The 24,463-nt window shown below is 37.9% G+C and overlaps 1 protein-coding gene across 1 annotated transcript in view; it reads right to left on the reverse strand.

Annotated features, from left to right (window-relative positions):
- LOC118248098 (contactin-6-like) overlaps nucleotides 1-23,596 on the reverse strand; it is a 79,058-nt gene extending 55,462 nt beyond the window's left edge. The window contains exons 1-2 of the mRNA XM_035546718.1: nucleotides 23,440-23,596; nucleotides 7,257-7,352 (exon numbers count right to left, since the gene is read on the reverse strand). Of these exons, the coding sequence (XP_035402611.1) occupies nucleotides 7,257-7,352; nucleotides 23,440-23,581 (238 nt within the window). The 5' untranslated portion in view covers nucleotides 23,582-23,596. The remainder of the gene's footprint in view (nucleotides 1-7,256; nucleotides 7,353-23,439) is intronic.
- Between the last annotated feature and the right edge of the window lie 867 nt (nucleotides 23,597-24,463).

The raw sequence follows: 24,463 nt of genomic DNA on the forward strand, positions 1-24,463 counted from the left end.
CAGAATTTTCAAAATCTACCAGTTTAGCTCCCCTTAATTAAATGTATAATTCATAAGCTAACAGCACTCCGCCAACAGCTTCATTTTTACACATTTCCCCCATCAACAATACCATTTGAAAAAGATTATTTACATTTCTTTCCCCTCCCTCAGTTGCAACATGGGTACAGTATGGTAATAAGTCTGCAAACTCCGGTAGTTTTGTGGAGTTTTATGTTATCTTCTAACATTTTAGGTCTCATTAGAAATGAGATGTCTCCAGGGAGCAATCAATGACACTCTATGTACTTGGCTAAATCCTGTAATAGGCTCTGATTTACTACAGCCCAATGCAAAACTTTTCTGGTGTACTGTAAACCCAGAAGATGCAACTGTTCCTGAAGTAGTGTAACACAAGACACGTGTGTACATGTGTTTAAGCACAGAAAAGAAAAGCACCATGTTTTTGCATTCACATGCCCAAGGCACCTGGATAAAGCATCTATTCTTTATAGATATCATGTTCTGGAGACCAGGGGGGCTTGCCATAGGGTGAATCAGCCTGTAGAGACAAGTGATGTAGCTATATCCTGACAGGTCTTCCAGACGCATATTGCATTATATACTGGAAACTCTTCCATGCAACAAAACCGCTCTGAGTGATTGAACCACTGATAGCTGGACACCCATCGGACTTTCACGACAGGGTAGCCCAAGTAATTCAAAACTGAAGGTAACTAACAAGTGGGGGAAAATAGGAAAAATGAATTTGACAGTTCCCTTCCCAAAGTCCTGTTCTGGTGCCGGCACTTAGAGGGCTGAGGAAAGCACTGACCCACTGCAACAGGGCACCATTAAAGACTTCTAAATCATCCTATGCTATGCAATCCAAATCTAGATTCCTGCCTTAGGACCTGGTGGTACAGCTAAATTTTCCATGTAGGATAAGGTATATGAACCCTAATAAAATCCACTGAAACCAGCTTTACGCTAGATAGAGCTTCTTCATGAGGTTGGTCTATGAATTAATGGGTGAAAGAGAGCCACTCAGTCCTTGTCTCATGATTCCAGCTCAGTTTGAAGTCGAATAAATCAGGTTTGTAGCAGACCTACTAAATGAGCAAAAAAAGGAGTACAAGGCCCATGCCATCACTTGGGGGGTCACATTCATTTGCATAAGTAAATCAGCAGCTGGGAAGAGTCTGGTGAAGGTAACACTGAACAGAAGGTAGCAGAGGCATAGAAGAGAAGTTTTTAAAAGGAGACAGTTGCCTGCTAATGAAGTCTAGCTAAAATGAACTTGAAAATTACTGCCACCAGCTATTTCAGTGAAGAACAAAATGTTACCTTTTTTAAGCTTATTTTGCTTTCCATTTAGCCACAGGATTTTTGAAAAATAGTACTGTTGAGTTCACACTCCAATGTCTTCATCAGTCCCAGAACTGTTGAATTTTAGAGGCCACTATGAAAAGGCCTCAGCAAAAGTCTTGCAAAAATCTTAGCCATTATCAGCACCAATGATTTGTTTTTCTTTTTCCATTTCGTTTTTTCTTTGTGCATTGCCCTGTATGTCTACAACTTTTCCTCTGGGGTAACTGCTTCTTATATGATGTTGAAATGAATCAACACGCCTGAAGTAAGGGAATAGAGGTTTTTCTATAAGAGACCAATTAGTCCAATTGTTCTTTTCACTATAGTTAACCTGTGAAGGTAGACTATGTAGATGTGTAGAAGGGAAAAAATAGGTTGGGGAAGGAAGGCCTTCTAGAGACTCTTGCTTAAGATTAGTTTCTTCTGCAATACGTGAGGTTTATTTTTTCCAGCTTCACAAATGAAGCAGAAAACATTTCACGGGACCATACAATTAGCCAGTCCTTTCCTCTTGTGCTAAAACCATGTAAGTATATTTACCTATACCCCACTGTGCTTGAAAGGAATGAAAATGAGCTCTTAGGGCATCATTCATCCTTGATACAAGTGTCTTAGAAAATGGCTTTTGCTACCCCAAAACAAATACACTTACTCCAAAGCTTAGGTTAGATTATGCAAAAGACACTTGGCAAACATTGTTACTCCTTGTTATGCCTCATCTAGGACTTATTTGTGCCAAAATTAGTGTAAAGGTTCCCTGATCACAGGTGCCGCTGTGTGCAAAGAGACATGTTGGAGCAATTTAAGGTCAGTCCCTGCTCAGTAGTACTTTAAATAAGGGCCAAATAAGTAGAATTCTCCCTCTCCCCCTTTCTTTAACTTGTTCCAAAGGCAGAAAGAGAACAGAGTATGACACCCTTAGGTTACAAAAAATTCTGCTAACCTTATGACAGCATTATACCCAAAGAACCCCCATTTCCTGGGCCTACAGATAATGACAGAATATAATGTTCATAGCACTATAAAATTTCAGGATTTTTGTTCATAAAACTATAATGAAGGAGATTTAAGTATTATTGTTATAGTTTCTACCTTCAATTTTTTAATTTAACACCTATGTTAGCCTCAGAGATGAGCTTAGAAAACATTAATCACCTTCAGGTAATTAATTTTTTTAATTCTGTCTAGCTACTGCCTAATAAATATCATGCTGTAGCTCCTTTTCACATGTATAGCTGATTGGTCTCAGCCCAAATTAACATATTTAAGCTCTGAACACCAGAAAATGTTTACCCTCTCTAGACAGTGATCCCAGTGCTATTATTGACTCTGTGGAAGAAGATGCCTCAGAGTGCACAGCACTGCCTTTACTTCAAAGGGCCTACATGTCAGTGAAAGGATAATTACAGCAACATAGACTTCATTATGCATATGACAGAGCATAGGTTTGTGGTGTTTTGCCCTTTTTTTTTTATTAGTGCTGTTATCCTAGTTTTATTATTATTATTATTTTTTTCTGTGCAAGACAAGTGACTGTGTGGCATCCATCTCCCTCCACATCTCAGGGGGCCTAAGCTGTTAACCCCACCTCAGCTTCCAGTCAAGCATTGGGCAGGTCCTGGGCTCCAACAGGCAGAACAAGAGCATTGCCCACACCTGGCAGCTGTGAGCCCTTTCTCAGAGCACAGCTGGGAAGGAACAGCAGCTGATAATCACAGCTTACATACTAGGCTAGGGAATACAACATTTCAGTGCTTTTCTCAGCCCAAGCAAATTCAAATCAATATTGCTGGTTCTGCAGGAGAAGAGCTCATTCAGACTGGTCTCAAGGAGGAGACACTCCCCCTCCTGCATGATCTGGCAGGGAAGGATTAGAGATTCATAGGAGCATGGAGAAAGAGGAACAGAAAAGGACTCTAAACTAATGACCAAGGCACTCAGCTTTGTGAAGGGAAATATGCTTCAAACTACTGCTTTCAAATTATGCACATTATCAGATGACTGTTTAATATAAAATGCAGAAGCATTCAAGGAGTCAAAGACCCTTTCACATCACATAGCCCTGCTTGCCTCCTCCTATCCTCTCCCCGTACCAGTTTCCTGTGCCCTTCTGCTAGCTGAGGACTTGGTGTATTCCCCCACTGAGCATAGCTATAGAGTTTTGACTTCCTTCAGAGTTGATTTGTTTCTTTTTATTTCAGCCCCACTGTAGTAGCAGCAATACAAAAAAGCCTACAGAGTCAGCATCCCCGCTTCAAGTCCTGGCAGCTCTTATGCACAAGTAAATGCAAATACATGAGTGATCCTGCTGCTCCTAACAAGATTAGCAACTTTCTTAGAGTTCTGCAGGGAGCCAGCTTGAAGGAAACAGGCATTATATCAGACTTCACTTCTAACAAAATAAATGAATAACAGCCTACCCCACAGCCCTGTGTCAAGCATTACTATTTAGGTACCAGTACCTTAATCACAGTCAGGTCAAGCTCATGCACAGCTACAGCAATGAGATCTTCTCCAGACTTCTTTCCTCCTCCTAGATGCTGTTCTCTACTTCCTAACTCTATACAAAACATCTTTTTCTTTTAAGTAATAAAGCAATTGTATATACTGATTATACAGCATATATATATATATATAAAAAAAAAAATGACCTAAGGAACCTCAGCTAGAGAAGAGACATTTCCTAGAGAGAGAAATACAGTTTACCTCCCCACCCTTACACTCCAGAGCCTCACTAACAAGCAGAGGAAATTCAGATGCTGAACTTTATAAGGTGTGTTAATGAGCCTCATAAATAACAACAGCGGAGGCTGAGGAGCAGCTGGTGCATAAATAGGCAAGGAGGGGCTGAGGGAGAAAATAGAGGGGCTGCACTGGGCTGGGTCAGGTGGTGGGAGGGAGCTTTGTGAGTGCTTTCAGCTAGCTAATTGCAGGGTTTTTTAATACAGTAATTGTATTTTGATATGCAAAAGATATTACGTAAACTTTTATGAGGTGACATTTTTCTTTGCAGAAAGTATTTTTCTCAATATCAACATGGAGTAGACTTTCTTGTGGAGCTAGAAGCCTTAACAATTAAGGCCTAAGATTTTAGAGTAACCTTTCTAATCTTTTCTTACTTCTATCACTTAAGTTTTAAATGGCTTCTTCACAATCAGGATATTTAAGTATTAGCAATGTAATACAAAAAGCTGACTAGTCTAATGATATCTGTGAAGCCTGCAGGAAGCTTTACTTCTGTCTGTGGGAAATGGCTGAAGAGCTTGGGCTGTGTTGCTCTCTGCAGTGAGAGCTGGGCTGCCTCTCTGTGGCTACCACAGGTGGTAGAAATACTTCTTGAGCTCTCATTCCATTTACCTATTCCAAATTGGGGATGTCATATGGGAAAAGACTTAAGATAAAAACTTTTGGCTTCCTTAGGCCCTTGTCTTTCTGTCTCTCTTCCTGTTTCTAGAAGAAACAGCTACCCAACTTCCTAGGTTAGGAGGAAGGGGAGAGGCTTCAGCTATTGCTTTGTGTTCCAGCAGCACTATAGTAATAATAACTGCACTAAACTACTGCCCCAAAGAGTTTTTCTTTTTCTTTTTTCTCTTTTGTTTGAAAGAGTGAAAAAAGCCTCTTAGACCCAAATATTAAAGACACATTCCTGTATCCTGTATGGAGTACATGGTTAGAGCTGGGCCTGTCAACCTGGGGAGATAAGCAGCTGGTGTCAGGGCCTGTAGTCATCTGCCGTGGCCCTTTGGGTGTTTTTCTGCCCAGTCAGTTAACCTCAGTTTCCACATAAATGTTGATACTAGTGAAAAGTCTGCACTGGTTATAGACTGCATCTCTTAGGCTGGATGGGAAACTCTTAAGGGTACTTTTTTCCTCCTTGATAGAATAGTATACAGCTTGTATTTTACTAACGTTAGTATTACAGGAAAGGCAACTCTTTTCTTGTTGGTACAGTACATATTTCAAAATTTTAATAACTAATTCTTGCATTCGAAATGCTTTACAGAACTCCTCCAATGAACTCAGTAGAAGCTGTAGCTACTGTTAACAGTCCTTTTCCTGTAGAGATTAAGTCAGAGGCAAGGGTTTCAATAAAAAAAAAAAAAAAGAAATAATATACAATCCTTTATACAATTCTATAGAAATTTCCTAAGCATTCTGGGATAGTATACAACTTATCATAGTTCATACTATGTACTTCATCCCCATGGCATATAATTTTGGATCACAAACACGGTGTTTATGGATGACAAAAGAGCTCAGTTTCTGCTCTTTAGAGACTTATTTCAGATAATGTATTTTTCATGCCTATTGGTCAACAGCTCACATCTACAGCTTAAACATGGTGTCAGAGGATTTGTTTATAGATATAATTTTGTCAGTTCAATTAATCTGGAGTGAGCTCACTTGTTAACTATTTATTTGTTCTGAATGTTTTCTTCTCATTCCTGTATGTCAAATCATAATTTTACCTGTCAGCAAGAGGAAGACACATAGCTTACTGACTCAAGGATGGATGTATTGTCTTTGTCCCATTGATACATTTCAGGAACTCTTTCAAGCTCTTTCTGCCCTTAAGGACCAGATTTCACTTTATCTCCTTGATTATATACCCCTTTCATACAGCTGTAAACAGTAAGTGAACTGACATTTCCTCTCTCTTCAAGACCTGGGGGCTTCAAATTGATTGATGGGTTTCTCTACCTCTTTGATATACTGCATCTTCTTTATAGATCACAATTTACCTTCTTCTCATGGGAATTTGTCTTATAACTGTTTCTTTAAGGAACTGAGGAAACACTCTGTGCTAGCACAGAGAATACTGCAGCTATTGTGGATGTGTAGTCACTCCTGCTGAAAACGGGACATTCTTCATCTCAGAACTGCTGATTCTTTCAGTCTAGAGTAAGACAATTTGGTAACAATGCTGTTGATGTTTTCCCCTTTAATGTACGTTTGCTTTTCCAGTGTGAAATTCCCAATCATCTTTAGTTAGTTATTAGGAAACCATAGTTCTTGCTCCCAACTCAAAGGATAAGGAACAGTTTGAATCTGGGTCCCAACGCTCACAAAAGATATTTTTGAATGCATTGAACTTGCAAGGGTTAGTGGTGGTGGTGGGAAATCTCCAAAGATCATTCTCAAGAGCTTCTTGCTTACAGGAGGTGGAAAAAATGTTTAAAAATGACAATGTTCCAACATAGTATACATGTGTTGCTCCAAAAAAAAATGATATTGGAGGCGCTAATACAGCTGTATAGGAGGGGTGATAACTACAGTGCCCCATGCTTAGGGATGTCTTACATGGAAAAAGTCTGAAACATGTAGGATGTTACATATAGGCCTCAAACAGCCTTACAGTTGAGCAGCAGTAGTAATGGTAACAGAAGCAAGACATACCCAAATCAATTCTCCAGAAAACCCCTTTTCCTTCTTTATCTGAAACTTTGACTGGGACCTGAAGGCTCTCAGGCACCTTAACCAATTAGACCTCCTTTGTTCAAGAAGCTTACCTCTCCAGAAGTCCCTTTCAAACTAAATTTTTCTATGACATTAAGATATCAGGAAGCAGAGGATCAATATTTAAGAACAATACCAAATTTCATGTCAATCTAATGCCACTCATGACAGACCTTTCTTTTCTCTGGTACTTTCTTTGCTTGTCACACACAAAGCAATGGCATGTTCTAGTACATCAAGTAACTGTAGAATAAAAAAAGGCCCTTTAAGAAGTTCAAACCCAAATGTTCCCTTAAAAAAAATGAAATCTAAATTTGTTATAAACCTGTACACTTCATTCACAAATAAATTCTAGTGCTAATCAGGTGGGGAAGAGCATAGGCTTCTTCTGTTGAGCTGTAAGAACTGATCTTTATTCAGATTGCACACAACTTAGCTATTCGTCATACCTCCATAGTGTGGTGGAGGACCACAGAGCAGAACCACTCCTTGTCCTTCTCTGACTGACACTGTACTTCTTGTCTTCATTTCAAAATTTTCAAGATCTTGCAAGAGAAGAAGAAAACAAAACTGTTATAACCTATCAGATTTAGTCCTAACTATAGTCCAATCTATGCAATACTTCTAGATAACTCAAGAGCATATACATTCAATCATATAATAAAATCTCAGTATGTGAATTGACGTGCTGTATGGAAAAATAGCTCATCCAGCCTAGTATCTTGTCCTTTGGCAAAATAAATAAAATACCTATTTATAAAGCACTTATACCCCGACAAGTGAGTTTGTATTACAATTCGTCATTGCAAAGCTAGTGTATTATTTTGTCTTTTTCTAACATCACGTTTTATTAGTCTTAATCTGCAGGAATAAGGAAAAAATGTGTTGTTTCCTTTTTTATAGCAATTAAAAGCAGATGTGCACTTCTATGTACACAAATGATAATTAAACATTATCAGGACTCTCACAGTGTTTCAATTATGATAAAAGTATGTCATATTTTTAATGAGTCTGTTCTGTCCTAAAGCTGTCTGCAGTAAGTTGGCATGTTTTAATTGACTTGAATCAATTTTATCACTGCTTTTAAAGGGGAGAATGAGAATGCTTTCAATAGAAAATTGTGTTATGGCTTAGGGGATCTGTGTAAAATGTTGATGCCTTGTCTCCCATAGGTGATTTTTATGGCTATAATTTTTTATTTATTTATTTTTTACTGAATCTAACACAGTCTTTTCTGCTTTCTCGCATTTCACTAAAATGTGGATGTCTTTCTCAGTCTCATTTCTTTTAAATAATGATTCAGTTACAAGACACGCCATAATGTACTTTAATTATTTTTTGATCAAGTTCTCACACTAATGAGAAAACTTATTACTTTTGTCAGAGCACTTTGGGAAATACATTCGAAATATGTTTTAATAAAATAAACAATATCAGCTTCATTTTAAAACTCTTGATATCAGTGTGGTGTGCTGCCTACCTTAAGCCTGTTTTATTTACCTTGCTACAGATTCTTGTTTCATGCAATTGTTCCATTTTTCATCAGCTGAGCAACTACCTGATCCAGAGTTCAATAGAAAGAAACAGTTCTCGTTGGTCAAAGCAATAATGATTACTACCTGTACAGGCTCAGCTCTTTATGTCAATATATCAATTTTCTCCCCCTTAGTTGAACTTTACAGAGCTAATTTTTCTTTTCCTCCTCTTCATCTCCTCTATATTGGTCTCCTATGAAGACATTGTCTACTCAGAGGTGACTGAATTGAATTAGGCAGCTGTAGCACCTCCTCACACTGTCATAGCCACAATAGATGGTAGCTGTCGATACACAGGGAAAGTGTTTTAAACTCTGATGTTCTTTTAATTGCCTGCCAGCTAGATCTCTTCCTTGCAGTCTGGATTGTCCAAGAGGAAAAAAAAAAAATATATATATATATATTAGTTTTATACCATTCTTTAATACTAATGGGCGGGGGGAGGGGGGGAGAGCAATGGTGGATGGATGTAATATGACTTAAAAGCCAGAGTTTTGATTCATATGTAAAAGGTCCTTACTTGTCCAATCTGTGTGTGGATTTATTACTTGTTCTGAAAATTCAGTCTGAGAAAATGAATCAGCTTTCTTCTTTTTCTTTCCTTTTGGTTAAATGGTTTCTAAGAAGGAAAAGACCATCACAAAACGTGTGGAAAGTTGGTCCCTGGGCCAAATGTCAAGGAATCACCTTGGCTGGCTGGACCAAGGCATGTCTACTGTGGGAGAAGGCACTCAAATTTTCCAATGTATTATATTAAGTAAAAAAAAAAAAAAAAAAAAAAAAAAATTGGAAAAATGCAAAACATGCAGACCTTTTAATTTAGATTCTAACAACAAAAATAATCACGCTTCCCATTCCTTTCTAATATATATATATGCTAATTTTTTGCTAATACAACACAGATTGTGCAGTTCCTAAGAAAGGAAAAGGGAGGGGGGGAGAAAAGGAAGTCCAGCGCCACAGTAGCAAATATTTTCATGACAGTTCAGAATTTACTATAGAATGCTTTATTCTGAAATTGGAATAGATTCTGGAAAGTAATAAGTAGCTGGTAGCAATTCTTAGTTTAATGTCACAATATGTCATCGTATCATTTTATTCATTTAAGAAACTTTGTCACCTGTCCATGTTCCTCCATTAAAATAACAGCAATTATTCATGGTTTAAATACTGAAAAACTGAAAAACTAGAAGTACTTGATGTCGTATGGGTTGCATTATTTTATAGTTAGTAGGACTACTTTTGATTACATGTGGGGAAAATTTGGACATTGTCTTTTTAATCTACACAGTATTAAATTCTGTATGCAGGAGTCTGCTTTCATAGCACATTTATGGTTCAGTTAAACAAAGCAACTCAGCTTTTCCTAGTGCTGGAGAGATTTTCATCCTGTTGTGCTTACAAGTGAATCACAGGTATAGAAAAATAGATACGGAGGCTGATCATTTAATCTATTCATCTGGCCTATGACAGGTACGAGTGTACATATATCCTTCCTAAGAGATACTTATTTAACCTGTTTTTAAATACCCCTAGGGACAGACATTTCCTTTAGATAGACCATTCCAGTGCTTGACTCTGGACTTCATACTGCATCTTTAAGCAACTCCCACCTCCTGAGATTTAATAGATCTCAACAGGAATGATCTTTCTTCATTTAAGTGTGGTTGGATTTGATAGATAATTGTATAAAATGAATGTATTAAGTGTCTCTCAAATAAAGATTAATTGCATAATAATAATAAAAAATCTCTGAAAGAACAAAACAAAGTAAAATGAGTAAAAATCATTATGGGAGTCATTCTTATTTTGTTCTTCAACTTTAAGGGACCTGTTTTCAGGCAGGCTACATCTCCCATAAAATACTATGACAACTCATTCAGAAGAGATTCAATAATGAGTAACAGAATTGTCTGTCTTCAGTATGTAGCCTGGGATGATAAACAGAGGAATGGTGTGGACCATCAAGAATAATGTTTCTTTTGGCTGGAAGCAGTCTTTTTGCCCAAAAGATTTTTGCTTCTATTTCTCCTCCTCAGTGTGTGTCTGTATTTCCAGTGATTAATTGCAACCTAAAATGTGTTAAGTGTAAAAAAGAACTTGAAGATGAATATAAATGTAATAGCTTACTCTGCTCTTGTTACTCTGAATATCTGGCTGCTTCTCAAAACCACATCTTTTTGTCCCGAGAAGGCATTTACACCAACAGAGCAAACCCAGTCCATCCTCCCTGTTCCTGTTACCTAGCATAACTTCATAACATAACATGACATAACCTAATAAAGCATAATGTTGCTTGTCAAAAAGAGTTTCAAAAGATAGCTTAGATCAGGTGTTTGGCTCACAGTTAGATTGCTAATATGCATTTAGGAATAGTATGACTATTTAACAGATGGTATATTTGCTAACTTCAGTGTTTCTGCGGAGATCTATAAATAAATTATCACCTAGTTCCTCCATAATTCCCCCTATTCTTTGTCTGTATTTATCCCACTTTATGAGTGTCCTCATGCTGCCCTGCTCTATCAGCTACAAGTTTCAACAAAAAAACTTTTTTCACCACCATACACGTTATCAGATTACTGTTGGTACAGTACAATTAATCAGCTGGATGTGATAATGAGGTCATGTAGGCTAAGAAAAATGCTCAGGTGAACAAGTGATTCTCCACAGTGAAGAGTGAAAATATATGGACTCAGCTGTGTGTGGCAAGAAGTCATCATCTGCAGCTGGGAACATTTGCAGACCTAAGCAAGAAAGATATGTGCTCAGAGCAAGCAAAACATCTGGTATTTTGTGGAAACTGAATCAGAGAATGACAAGGCTTTCTCTGGTGTGAGAATATTTGAGGTGGAGGCGTGCAGCTCCTCACCAGGAGTGAATGCAGGAATGGGGAGGAGTAATGGGCCAGAGCTTTTTTCAGCTGGTGTAAGTCATTAGTACCCCACTGTGGTCGAGGAAATTATGCTGATTTATGCAAGTGGAGGGTATGGCTTGCAAGTCTTTGTTGTAGATATTCAATTACAATAAAAATAGAAGGTGGCAAGAGTAGCACTTGGGTCAGGATGACCATCACTGTATCTGTAGTGAGTACTGAGCTGCCGATGAGAGAAGACAAGCAAACATAGATACGGTGTGGTGTTTACCTGAAGTGATGGATGCTGATCTTTGGAAGCATGTACCAATGTTACAGATAAACATAAATATTTATTGCCAAATTACTTCTGTTAATTAATAGTTTCAGAGGTTCAGCCACACCTGAAAAGCATGAGTTTGTTTTTTTTTAAAGCTTAGCACTGACATACACTGAGATAGTTGTTGCTCATATAATGAATATATAACTTTTCTAATTTCTCTCCTCCCTCTGCCCCCCAGCTATTATCCACACACCTGTAGTTTTTGTTTTGTTTTGTTTTTCTTCTAAACATAAAACTGCCTTAGAAGTGTTGGAGGGGTACATTCAACTTGCACAACAGCATGTGTGAAAACATGAACAGTTTTCTGGGATTAGTGAATTACTTTTTAAAAATGAAAGTGTACCAAGGGAACAAAAAAGTAATCATAAGTAACAACTCATTCATTTCAACCTCCTGATCGTGTGTTTCAAATTCCTTAATCTGTTCAAGAATAGCTGTAGCACTTCCAAACCAGTTTGCTTTAAGAATGAGTGTAGGACATCTTTGCATTACTGAACAGCAAACAAGGAAGCTGGGATATTTTAATATATGAAATTGTTACAGACAATTAGAGAAAGTCCAATTTATCACCTTGCATAATTACTAACAGTTCATCTGAATTAATGTAATTTCATGGTTTCTTGAACTTTTGATTTTTTTCATAAATGTTTTGTCATTACATAATCCCAAATATTATAATTGTAATTACTTGTTATTGAAATGTGCAATGAATGCGAAGGCACTAGATGTAAGAGCACTTTAGAAATTAGCTATGCTCCTGACGACAAATCAATAAACCTCTTCACATTTCTGTGGGGCTATGTCAAATTGTGATATATCGCATTTGCTCCTGTTTCTTTTGCTTCTCTTATTGGATATGATATATTGCAATATGATCAGTGTTACTGGATGTGATATATCACAATAGAAATTCTCTTGCAGCAAAATGTGATAAAAATTACAACCTCAGCAGTTTTTAAAAGCAGCTCATTGTTATGATTTGCTATAAGCATTTCTAACACCTGTGTTATGGGCTGATAATTAGTTACCTTCACTTTCACTTGACTGTAATGAATTAGGGGATCCTTTGGTAGTTCTTGGCTTGAACTCCATGCCTGATTCAGGGGTATCAGGTGTGCTACAGATGCAAATAGAAACAGTAGATCCTTACTGGATCCTTTAAATTATCTAAAAATTCTAGGATATCCCATACTTAGATTTTGCTTTCTTTTTTTTTCTTTTTTCTTTCACATACTTTCAGTTAAAAATACTTTTTGATACAGACTGTGCACGTGGCCAACAGTTTGTGATTGTCTGTTTCAGGTCACTGTGGAAGACCTCCTGTGCATCCAGCCATGTCTCTTGTCTCTACTCAGTATTGTACTGAACTGCTTGTTAGGAGATTAGTATAAATCTCTTTTAGCTTGGTTACCAATAAGGTGTGCTATGGAAATATCTTTCTCCAAATACCTCCCAAAGGAATGGCTAATCTCACTTTCTTCAACTTTCCTTAGAAAGTAAACTCTTTTGTCAGCTTTCAGAATTGTACCAAACTTGCTAAACAAATCCTCTAACAGTTCCTTTGTCTTGATAATAGTGTCAATACTATTAATCATTTCCCTTTACCATCTAATCTCAATTTTTAAAATGTTCTAATTGATTTTCTATGAATTCAATTCTAAGATTAAGAGATGTGTTATCTCTAATTAAGGTGTCTGAAAGCTGCTTAGCATTTCCCATATCCTGATTTTTAAATACTTTCATTTTCCACTAAACACCTAATGAGTTCTTCTGCCCCTTCCCTGTTTGAACTGTGTGTTAGCCTCCTCTTTGCCAGTACTGTAGCATCTCAGGGGCTGTAGGACTTGAAGGTGTTTCAGCTGGGTGAGCCTTGGGAACACCTGAATGTCTCCTTTGACCAGGACAGGTTAAAAATGAGCTGTGCTTCTTGTTTTGCTTTAGTTGAGTACCTGTGGTGAACACTGCATCCCATCCTGGTTAAAAGAGAAATTTGCTGTCTCCTTTCCCCCGAAAGAGGCCAGGAGAGCCTGGCACCCTGACAGAGCAGCCTGCAAAACCCCGAACGAAATGCACAATATCCATGTCTTGTCCTTTTCCAAAGCTGCATAATCAACCAAAGACCTTCATCAAGGCTCCTTTATTTAGTTAAATTGCTTTGGAGCTTCTAAGGGGAGAGGACCTGTAATTTACACATTAGGATGCACGCTGTCCCCAGGTCTTCAATTCAGCTTAAATGGTATGAATAGCCAATCCAGGCACTAATTTTCAAGGTGGGGAACAATAATTTCTGCCATGGCCTGATTGTCTTTTTCAATTAAAGAGTGAAAATGCCCTTTACAAAGTAATATCAAGCTTCTCTAGAGGAAAAAATGGAAGGTCACAATTAAATTAAAGAGGGGGGAGGCGGAATCCTGACTTGGTTTTTGTTAGTGTACCAAGAAACCAGTGCAAAGGAACATATGCTATGAAGTTGTATTGCTGGTTTACATCTGCTTTTTGTTATTCTTCCCCTCTTAGAGAGTTAGCAGCATAAAATATTAAAGATTTGTATTGAACTGAACACAGGAATTGCACTGAGCAGCAAGTGTTAATGCAGCCTTAGGGTTCTTAGCCTAAACTCCATCTGCAGGCCAGAGGCAGATCTGAGGATCTGACCCTCTCAAAGGGAGGGGGACAAAAGAAATACATTTTTAATATTTTATTCCTGAACAGTTTACTCACTTGTCACGGCAGAGTTCATTTGTCACCTGTCATCACAGAGTCACTTCACCGTCTGCACGAGTTTTCTCCAGATTGGAGTGTTCTTAAAAGCAGATTTCTCTCTCCTGTCTAAATCTCACAGGCCAGATTTATCCCTACCAGAGCTGCGTGTATTTGACTGATTTACCCCAAAGATGGCCTTGGCCACATGTCAAACCACCTCTTGGCAGAGGTGCTAACTCTTATCCAAAATTGCCTTCTTTTATTTGTGCTTGCCCCTGCTCCGACACAGACCTGGTTTCCCCTCGTTACCTTGCCCCTTTCCTTGGGCCAGCAGCCAAGCCCTGGGCCTGCAGAGAGGCCTAGGGTCCTGCTGTGTGCTTCCACCCAAGCCCCCCACAGTCCCGCTTTGGGATATTCATTTATTTTATAACATTTTCTACTAGCAAGCTAAAAATCTGTGCTCATAATACATACAATAAGAAAAACTGGCAAGGAAAAGGGCTCTATGCACTACTGAAAGAGTGTAACGAGCATGCCCGTGCATACTTCAGCCCTTCCCAAATTCCTGCCCAGCCTCTCAGAGACCTTGATCCAGCACAGAATTACTTCTTGCAGAATTACTTCGGGTCCCAGATTTACTTTGCTGTCCCCAGACAGCACTGCTTTATCTCACTCATTCCTGCTGCAAAGACTTCCTCTGAACAGGAATTTCAAGATTTACCTGAGTGGTTGATGTAAAGGATATTTGAATGTGAGCCTTCTAAGTGGGTTTTCAGGTGTGGTGCACGTTGTTGTTATTATTATTTTTTCCCCATTAACATTTAGAAATGAAGATTTACAGCTCAGTGCTTTCTCTGTACCAGATGTGGTCTGTCTATTGGGCAAGGTGTCTGTGGCCTTATTCCTTCACACCTTCTAAAGTACCAGTGATACAGTCTATTTCTCCTCCTTGAGCACAAGCTACGGAATAGAGAAGTTTGCCTTATACCTTAAAGCTTTTCTGCTAAACAGGATCAACCTTCGCTGCAAAAATAACTAATAAATTAATTTCATTACTTTTAATTCAAAGGAGTGAGTCATTTATTACAAATAATTTAACTCATTTTCTTTTTTTCCCCTCACAAGCTTCCATCTCTATTTTTTTTCCTGTCAGACCAAAGAATGAGGAAGCTGATGTGCATGTTAAGGACATTTCATTCAATAACTTATTGAAATTTAAGTCATATTGTCTTTCATGAAAGTATGACAGATAAAAAAAAATCACCTAGACTGAAACTACACCTGGTTTTATCCTTCAAAAATATTAAGTTTTATGAATCAGAATCTAGCAGCTTTGGGACCTGTAGATGCTTTGTTACCTACCATATCTCAATCACATATATTGCTTTTCCAATACAACTTGCAGTGTGTTGATTTAGGATAAACACTTTTATAGGAACTACAGAATAGTAAGTAACATATAACTAAAAGATAATCTTCAAATACTTATACATTCCCTATTACTCCTTTATCTGACTAGCTTACTGCCTGTGATGCCCCTTACAACATCTCTGTAATGTACGTCTCCATTTTATAGATAAAGAATTCTTGTCTGAAAGGAGTGAAAGCCTGGTATAGTCTAAGCATAACAGCTTAAGCAACTAAAAATTTGACACTAGTGCAATTCAACCTGATGGAATGAAAGCTTTAACAAAGTGTGCAGATACAGCATAGCCTTGAACTGGCTTGAACCATTTTATGGTGGTTAAATTTTCGGAGAGAGGAAAAAACAGCTTGGGTCTCTGGTGCTGCTTGGTCTGGTGTGACATTAAATAAAAGCAGAATGTTGCAGCCATCAGCTCTAGTTCATATGCTTAACAAGAAAGAGGAAGCTGTGACTGCATTTGATGTCTATTCCCATTAGATAAGATCTGAAAACAGAGTGGACTCAAACCTTTAGGGAATGATGGAGGAAATAAAACCTCTTTATAGAATCATGGAATAGTTTGGGTTGGAAGGGACCTTAAAGATCATGTAATTCCAACCCCCTGCCATGCCTGTTACGTAGACATAACCATATCTTCTGGGTTTAAGATTTCAAGCTGTTCTTTCTGTCTTCAGGAACATCTGGATGTTTACGTAGTCCTATTCTTTTAGTAGCTTTAAAATAGAAATGCTATTGTCATGCTGCCTCGTACTGTCAGCAAGCAGGGGAACCTGTCCAAGGTTCCTGCTTCATCACTGTTGGATGCTGGTTGATGGCTCCCACTTTTCTTTGAGCCTGTGAGAGTTTGTGTGCACAGACTTCTTTGAAGAAGTAAATACTAGAAATTTCAACAGGCAGACAAACAGATGAGTTGAACATAGTGAGCTCTTGCATCGTTTTGGTCTCTGTGCGAGTAAGCTGCACCACTTAGAGTCAATTCCCTGCAAATCTTTTACTTAAAGAAGCCTTGAAGGAAACACAATGCCTAAATTCAAGGTGGCTGACACTTTACAGTGAAGCATAGCAGGATCTCATAATGTTTTTTTTTTTTCCTAATTTTGTGCAGAAGAAATGTGAAGGGGGGGGGGGGGGTAGAGAAGAAAATAAAAAAATAAAAAGCCTGAGGCTTCCAGGTCTGCTCCATGGAGAGCATCCATTAAGGCTCTTGATGTAGACCATGGGGAGCTGCTGGAAAGTGCTGGAGCACTAGCACAATGTGTCCATAGCAGTCAGAGCTGATAAATTAAAATTCAGTATCTTTTTACTCCAGGCTGAACTCTGACAAAATATGGGCTTTTTTCCAAGTAATAAACTGAATTCTTGGTATATTTACTATAATTCATTTTATTCAGAAGCTTGCGCTCAACCTGCCCGTACACAGGGAGAGGTAGGTGCTGTTGCGGCAGCTACGTTGGATTGTTTATCTGTGGTAAAGAGCCCAGAAGGTAATTTTGACCTCTAAGCCTATTTAGTGACACAAGGAGAGATGGCGGCAGAATTTCGATCCTCCAGACAAGTTGCATTTTGCTCTCACTGGCTCACAGGAAGACGCAGACTGCAGGGTGTTGCCAGGATCATCAGGAGAGCTGTGCAAGGCCTGTGCTGTTCTCTGCCTGATGCTCCACTCATCCGCAGGTCGTGATGTGCTTCTGCATTATGTGTAAGTAAACCCCTTCAAGAAAGAAGGTGGTCTTAAACTATTACCTTGTATTTGTAGGCTATAAAATGATATGAAATAGAGGCAGGTCTGTGATTTTATCTGAGGTGTCCCTATAGAGGATAAGGGAACATAGTGCATCAGGGAAAACTTGCTCTTCAGTTAGCAATTTGCCATCCCTGCATCACTTGTCAATACTAAATTGAGAAGCTTATACCTGCTTTTGGGAAGGACAGAAGTTGCAGTGTTCACTCTTTCAATACAAGCTGCAAGCCAGCCCGCTCGGTATGCTGGCCCACATGCAGTGATGAATTAACAATCAGTTTAAAGACCGAGAGAACTTTACTCAAGGTGGTAGTTACAACATCTTGCACACCTTTTAATCAAATACAATTGTTACAGGGGGATTTCTGGACACACACAGCGACACAATACAACCAATGCAGAAGAGTATGTGCCATTTAGACTAAAATTCATGCTTGCCCAGACTTTGCAAATTCAGACTATCTGATCTGATTTAAGTGTATTGATTTTTCCATTTTCTGTTTCAAAGCATATGCTACAAGTAAAAAGGGTTATGACATTTTGAGGCATGCTGTATTGCTTTGTGATGTTTGTGTAATTTGTGTGCAGTCAAAGGTAAATAACATGATGAAATAATCAGATGAAAAGTGGGCTTTCATGCTAGCTGAGCATCTCGCAGACAGTCACTCTAAAAGGGCTTTGCAAATGCCTCCGACTGTCATGATCTAGTAAAGACTAAATAGGCTTGATTGCTTTTAATCTTTCTTCTAAAATGGTTAAATACTAATGATGGATTATTATTTTTCTTTTCAGAATGGAATAACTCTGTCCAGGAGGAATTATTGCCTCTTCAACTTGTTATTTCAGCAAAACTGTGTCTTTTGTCTCTCTGACGAAAAGCACTTGAGAGAACTTGGGAGCTTGCTTCCAAGTGCTCCAGCGCTGCCAGTCTCAACCACACTGCTCTGAGCACCTTGTCACTGGCCAAGAGGAGAGAGGATGTACATGTTTAAAAAATGCTACTGTGAAAAAACACCAAGCAAAAACCCCTGACCACCCCCAATGGAGACTATGAGAATATGGTTGCAGCCCAAAAATGCCAAGGAAAAATCCTTCCTTGTGGTTAGTCTGTAGCACTGTGGAAAAATTTTAAATAAAAGTGGTCTCATGTCCTCTGTGGTTCAGGACAAAATGACTAATTCTATTAATGAATTTAATTTGTTATCATTGTTTCTGAGAATCCATGTTTAATTAAGGGGACCCAAGGTCTGAGAAGCTGCAATCGCCACAGCTGACGACCAATAAAGGTAGAACAGTTGGGCTAAGAATCTCATTTAAGATCCCCAGCCACCAAAATGTTTTCAATAAATACTAAATTGTCTGGGTTTATGCCTGGAATAGTTATGGATTAAGTTCACATAAGATTCTTTTTCATAGTGGAGTACTTTTTTTTTCCAGTTTGTTTAATTGCACTTCTTATTGCTGCTATGTATCTGTTAATGTCTCTACTATAGACATGTATGAGAACTACAAGAGTTAGTAACCAGCCTGGACAGTCTGTTTTACTGCAGCTAGTTATTGGGATTTCCCTCAAGACCCATTGTTTACATACAGTTACTTTTACTTTAAACTAATTAAATAATTAAAACAAATCCCCTGTGTGCCTGGGATAGTGTTCTGGCTGAAGCAGTATTTAAGCAGTTTTCTATAACAGCTTTTTTTTTTGTTTGTCTTTTTAAAGGCATTTTAAATGCAATTTAGATGGTCTGCATTAATAAAAATAGATTTATGCAGAACACCTCATCAATATGCATGTATATACATCTTGGTGTCATGGAATAGGAGAAATCCCAGTTTTATGTATCCAAATGCTCCTTTAAACCGGATTTTTTTTTTCTTCCACTAGTTTTGAATGTGTCTGATCCTGCTGTTTCTGCCTCTGGCCCAGAGCCACTGTGTTCGTGCCTGGTGACATGGGGAGTTGTCTATGACCTTTCTTCTATGTAGAGTTGAAGGACTACCATGAGCTAGTGCTGTTGATAACAAACGTAGGGACGGGGGAAGCACTGTGTGGGTGGTGGGCTGTGAATTGGGAGCAAAGCTCAGCGCTCACGTCTGGGGGAGAACCCCACTTCTGTGGCAGGCTCTGGCTTCACCGGCTGGGATCTCATGCCACTGCTTTTTAACCAGGCTGAAGATCCAGATCAGCAGCTCGAGTTCTTGCAGAACATGTGTTAGCTTTTCAAAATGTACTGCTTGCTGAGTAGCCAGAGACGCACAGGATTTATAGGGAGCTTTCAACTTTATTTATGACAAAACAAACCTTCACCGGGAAGTACGAATAACATAGGGCTGCCATCCTATGTTTCCTGCTAATGCATTTTATGTGCTCTTGCTCTCCTCTCTCTCACTGATGCTGTCTCTCATTTTCAGTCTGTAGCTTTAATAATCTATGCCACTTCCTTCTGTACAATATTCCTCCTGCAGCTTTCATTTGACAGCTCTGTTTTTAATAGAGGATAAGCATGAAACTCCAGCAGAATCTGAAGACATATTTCTAATCTCATACAGCATTTATTTTGCTACTCGGAGAGCTCACTATCTTGAACAAAGGAAAAAGTATTTTTCACATATTGAGATGTACAGTAGGTTTTCATAGGTATAATTAATTCAAATTCCAACTCAAAGTTACCCTGTAGTAAGAAGACAAATACACATGCACCCTGTTACTCAGATAATAGGCTTGATTCAATTATTTATCACGGAGATTGCAATAACATGCCAGTCCTATTCAAGGAAGAGTCCCATTTTGTTAGGTATTGAATGGAAGTGTCATAACCTCAACATGCCTGCCTGCCTGGATTTTAAGATACAGCTTGAAGTACGGGGTTAAACAAAGTAGTAAATTAGGTGGCAACATGAAAATAAGAAACAAGAAAATGTTGACTGTGAAATAACTGTTTCAAGGTAGTTTGTTCCACTGTCCTTATCAGGTCATTATAGAATTTGCCATGCACTGTGCTTTTTTCTCTGGTAAGACAAGTTAAGACTCATAGCTTCACAGTGATACCATTGAGCTGAAGCATTTTCCTTTGTATTTTTGTTTGCAAATGTAAATGACAAGTTTCAATTTGTCTGTCCTATCTCTTTTATCTAGGAAAGGATGTAAACTCATATTGCTGGCAATGGAAAAATAGTACACTTTTTGTAAAATGGAATATATTTACCACTATATGGTTGTTGTTAAGATCTAGAGGATTAAAGCAAGATGATAGCTGTAGGTTTTTCTGCTGTTGTGGACAAATGAGACCTGACCTTGTTGCAAACCGTTCCCTGCAGTAACTTTGGGAAGTGTCTTTGTGGGGATATGAAGCCTAAGTAAAGGAACTGTTTGATATTTAGCCCATTTTGATTGTTCTATATTGGCATGAGACATTGAGCTATTAGGGAGTCAAGTGTTTCAGAGGCAATGCTTTACCAGCACAGAGTATTGAAGATCTAGTCTTTAACATCTGAAAATACTTAATGCCATTGACAAAGTCCGTTTTCTGGCAAACAGTTTCTCTAGTTGCTAAGAGTCATCAGATGAATGACATTGGAATATGCTTTGCCTCAGGATGGCCAGAAATTATACGTGATTTCTTTCAGATTTGCATGTCTTAGTGGAGATCCCTGTCCAGCGGGATCTGGCTGTTGCCAGAAGGCTTTGGAGAGCCTCCTTGCTCTCCATGGAAGGGTGCACCCCCATGTTTAGAGCCTTAATAACCTCAGTCTCACGAAGCTTTTTAAAGGCTATAAAACTGTTGGTCCAACTGTAAAAAATATATATATAATAATAAAATAAAATAAAATAAAATAAAATAAAATAAAATAAAATAAAATGCTTAATTAGTTTCTCTTTGGAAAAAAAGGCTAGATGTGCATTTGTGGCTGTACAGGCAAGCATGGACCAACATCCTGAGAGAGGAATGTCCATACCACTGAGGCTTTCCCCTGTAACCTTTCTTTCCCTTCTTTTACTCTTTCAGCTTTCTCCAAACCCTTATCCTTGCAAAGAGTTAAAAGAAGACAATTTTCCATTTATGAACCAGTTATAGGCAGAAGTAAACATGAGAAAACCATGGGAAGGAAGGGAAATTAGATATTACTCAAAGGATCACTGGCTAGAAGAGCTGTTTATGGCCCTAAGAGCTGGTGTGCCTGGGTGGTTCTCTCTCGGCTGGGAGAGACGTGATTGGTAAACCAAAGTGCTTCCAGGATCTTGAGTCAAGGTTAGACTTTTCCAGAAAAAGATGAAATTATTGAGTAATCTGACATGCTGAACAACCACTGGAGCCTTTTCATTTTCTGTCTCTCACAGATAATCCTTAAAAAAAAAAAAAAATTGCTTTTCTTTTACTTTTCTTATACCTCCTTCGAATTTCATTCGAAGGTGTTCCTTTTCTTTAAGTCTTTTCCCGAATCCCATTTTGGCCTTTCTTGCTTCCTTGTGGATTACAGATTCCACAGATAATTATGAGTCCATCTATTCTTGCTTCTTTCTAAAATGGCATTTGTTCTGTCACTGAATAATTTTTTATCTCCAAGTCCTGAAAAACTTTCCCATACAGAAAAAGTGGCTTGCAGAAATGTTTCAGAAAAAGTGAAAAAATAATTAATCAAAAATTTTAGTTTCCATTTGACCAGCTCCTGGGAATCAAACACTCTTTGAGAAATTCAGAATAAAACATTATTAAATGAGATACTAGTGATACACCTTTTGATCCGCTCCACTAAAAGAGAGTCTGTGAACCATCATGACCTCTAATGTCTCCTTTGTGTAACCCCTGTGACATGAGATTTGCTATGAGAAATGGAACAAGATTAATTATTAATACATTTGCTGGTGTCTGAAATAGTGACACAAGATTGGCTTTAGACATATGTTTTATTAATGAGGTTGAAAACAATTGCTTTCTCCCAGCAACAGACAGCTCAGACTTTTATATCGAAGAAAATGGAATGGAAATAATACTTGTTTTTTTTGGTGGTGGTGGGTTCTCTTCTCTTCTCTTCTCTTCTCTTCTCTTCTCTTCTCTTCTCTTCTCTTCTCTTCTCTTCTCTTCTCTTCTCTTCTCTTCTCTTCTCTCTTCTCTCTTCTCTCTTCTCTTCTCTTCTCTTCTCTTCTCTTCTCTTCTCCTCTCCTCTCCTCTCCTCTCCTCTCCTCTCCTCTCCTCTCCTCTCCTCTCCTCTCCTCTCCTCTCCTCTCCTCTCTTCTTTTCTTTCTTTCTTTCTTTCTCTTTCTTTCTTTCTTTCTTTCTTTCTTTCTTTCTTTCTTTCTTTCTTTCTTTCTCTTCTTTCTTTCTTTTCTTTCTTTCTTTCGTTTCCTCGGGGCATCCACACAACTCAGTCACCACATACAAATATTGTGAAGAAGGTTGTGAAACTGTGAAGAAGTGAAATGGAGAGCAAACCTAAAATAAGATTTAAACTGGCTCAAGACAGCAAATGGGCTTTATCCAATTGAGCTGAAGTATGAAACACTTCAGAGCCATAGAAGCATCATTTTGCACTCTGTAAGGAAATAGACTGTTTTTTGCTCCATTAATGTAACAAAATGTCAGTGTGGCTATTGGGGATACAAAACTTTTATGACTCTGCTGCATATCATTATGTTATAGAAAATGGAAAGACTAACTTTTTGACATGTTCCTCCCGACAATTGTAACTACCTGCTATGTAGCAAAGAAAACATTGTCTTAAAAAGAAGAAACACCTTTATTAAGTGAAAATAATTACATTCATCTTCCTTTACCTTTCAATTTTCTGAAAGTTTTTCTTGTTCCTGAGGGCTAGCAATCTTCAGATGTCTGGTTATTTATTAATATTTACTAGGAATGTTTTGTTTTTGTTTTTGTTTTTAAAGAAAAAAAAAAGAATAAGCACTGCTAAAGTGAGCCAAACCTTTTGAACAGAATCATCAATGGAGCTTTAATTATTCAGTATATTACCATTCATTTGCAGAATTAATCAGAAAATAATGCTCTAATAAATATGATCTTCCCAACTTACATGCAAATTGAAGCTTTGCCTTCCTGCTCAGAATTGTTCCAAATGAATTTGTGGCCAAACACTGGTATGTTCCCATATCCTGTTTTTTATGTGGGTTATTGATTGCCAAGCTGCCTCCAACCAACCTGTAGTGATAACTCATGGTAAGATCAATATCTGTGCCATTTTGCTTCCACCTTGGAGGGGAAAAAAATCAAATTATGCTTATAATTTACAGATCCTATTCATATTTATCTTAAATAGCGTGCTGTAACATATCTGTAACGATAAAAATGTAGTTAAATATCACAAAATTATATCATTTTTCACACAAGACTGCTTCTTATATCAATTTTGATGATATCAATAATTCTGTTCTTTGAAAAATCTTTACTGCTTTTATGCTAGTCACCAGTGTTCACAAAATGTCTAGAAAAAGTAATTATAACTTATTCATACAAACTAAGTTATCCATCCAACTGGGATTACAGCATATTTCTTGACTGAATCTACCTTATTTTTTATAATATAAATGGTATCCAAATGTGTTTTACAGTCCTTACAAATGATGTCAGAAATTTAGTTACAGAAATGATGTGGCAATATAAATCAGAAAGGATTATACTTCAAAGGACAGAAGGAAGCAGGGAAAGATTTTTTTGTACAGCAAGTTTAAGCCTGATAGTTTAATGATGAAAATGCTGCTTTTTTAAAGCACGATTTGTCTCTGTTAGTATGTTAAGTAGAAAACAGATTGTATCTGCAGCATTACACAGCTATTTACAGATGTCAAAGTTTCTATTTCAAAGAAAATAATTATTATCGGTTTTGATTAGAATAATTTTGTGGCTTTACCATTAGTCACATAAGGGTGGAATTTTCTTTGCCCACATGAGGCCCAAAGGAAAAATGAAGGTCCTCAGTCACTGACATCTACAAGCTTTGGGCATGTTTATGCCACAATTTACAGTGCTAGCAATCCTAAAGCTACATAACCAAGTTTTTTTTTATTTCTTTTCTTTTTTTTTTTTTTCTCCTAATTTCA

Source organism: Cygnus atratus, chromosome 10, assembly GCF_013377495.2.
Source record: "Cygnus atratus isolate AKBS03 ecotype Queensland, Australia chromosome 10, CAtr_DNAZoo_HiC_assembly, whole genome shotgun sequence".
In the NCBI taxonomy this organism is placed as follows: Eukaryota; Metazoa; Chordata; class Aves; order Anseriformes; family Anatidae; genus Cygnus; species Cygnus atratus.